The 233-nt window shown below is 64.8% G+C and overlaps 1 protein-coding gene across 1 annotated transcript in view; it reads right to left on the reverse strand.

The window, feature by feature from the left end:
• Positions 1-34: 34 nt before the first annotated feature.
• Positions 35-233, reverse strand: part of SPDEF (SAM pointed domain containing ETS transcription factor) — a 1,286-nt gene continuing 1,087 nt past the window's right edge. Inside the window, exon 5 of the mRNA XM_010288690.1 lies at positions 35-215. Coding sequence (XP_010286992.1) covers positions 35-215 — 181 coding nt within the window. The remainder of the gene's footprint in view (positions 216-233) is intronic.

Raw genomic sequence — 233 nt, forward strand, 5'->3', positions numbered from 1 at the left:
GCCGGCCCTCCGGGTCTCATCTGGGTCCCGCCGCTCAGACCGGGTGGACGAACTGGTAGACGAGGCGCTGGGAGATGTCGGGTTTCCGGATGATGCCTTTCTTGTAATACTGCCGGATGGAGCGGCTCAGCTTGTCGTAGTTCATGGCCGGGCGGTTCTTCCGGATGCCCCACAGACGGGCCACTTGCGCCGAGTCCTCGATCTTGAAGATGCCTGGGAGGGGAGCGGGGGGC

The sequence above is a fragment of the Phaethon lepturus genome, unplaced genomic scaffold (assembly GCF_000687285.1).
Source record: "Phaethon lepturus isolate BGI_N335 unplaced genomic scaffold, ASM68728v1 scaffold23540, whole genome shotgun sequence".
Taxonomy (NCBI): Eukaryota; Metazoa; Chordata; class Aves; order Phaethontiformes; family Phaethontidae; genus Phaethon; species Phaethon lepturus.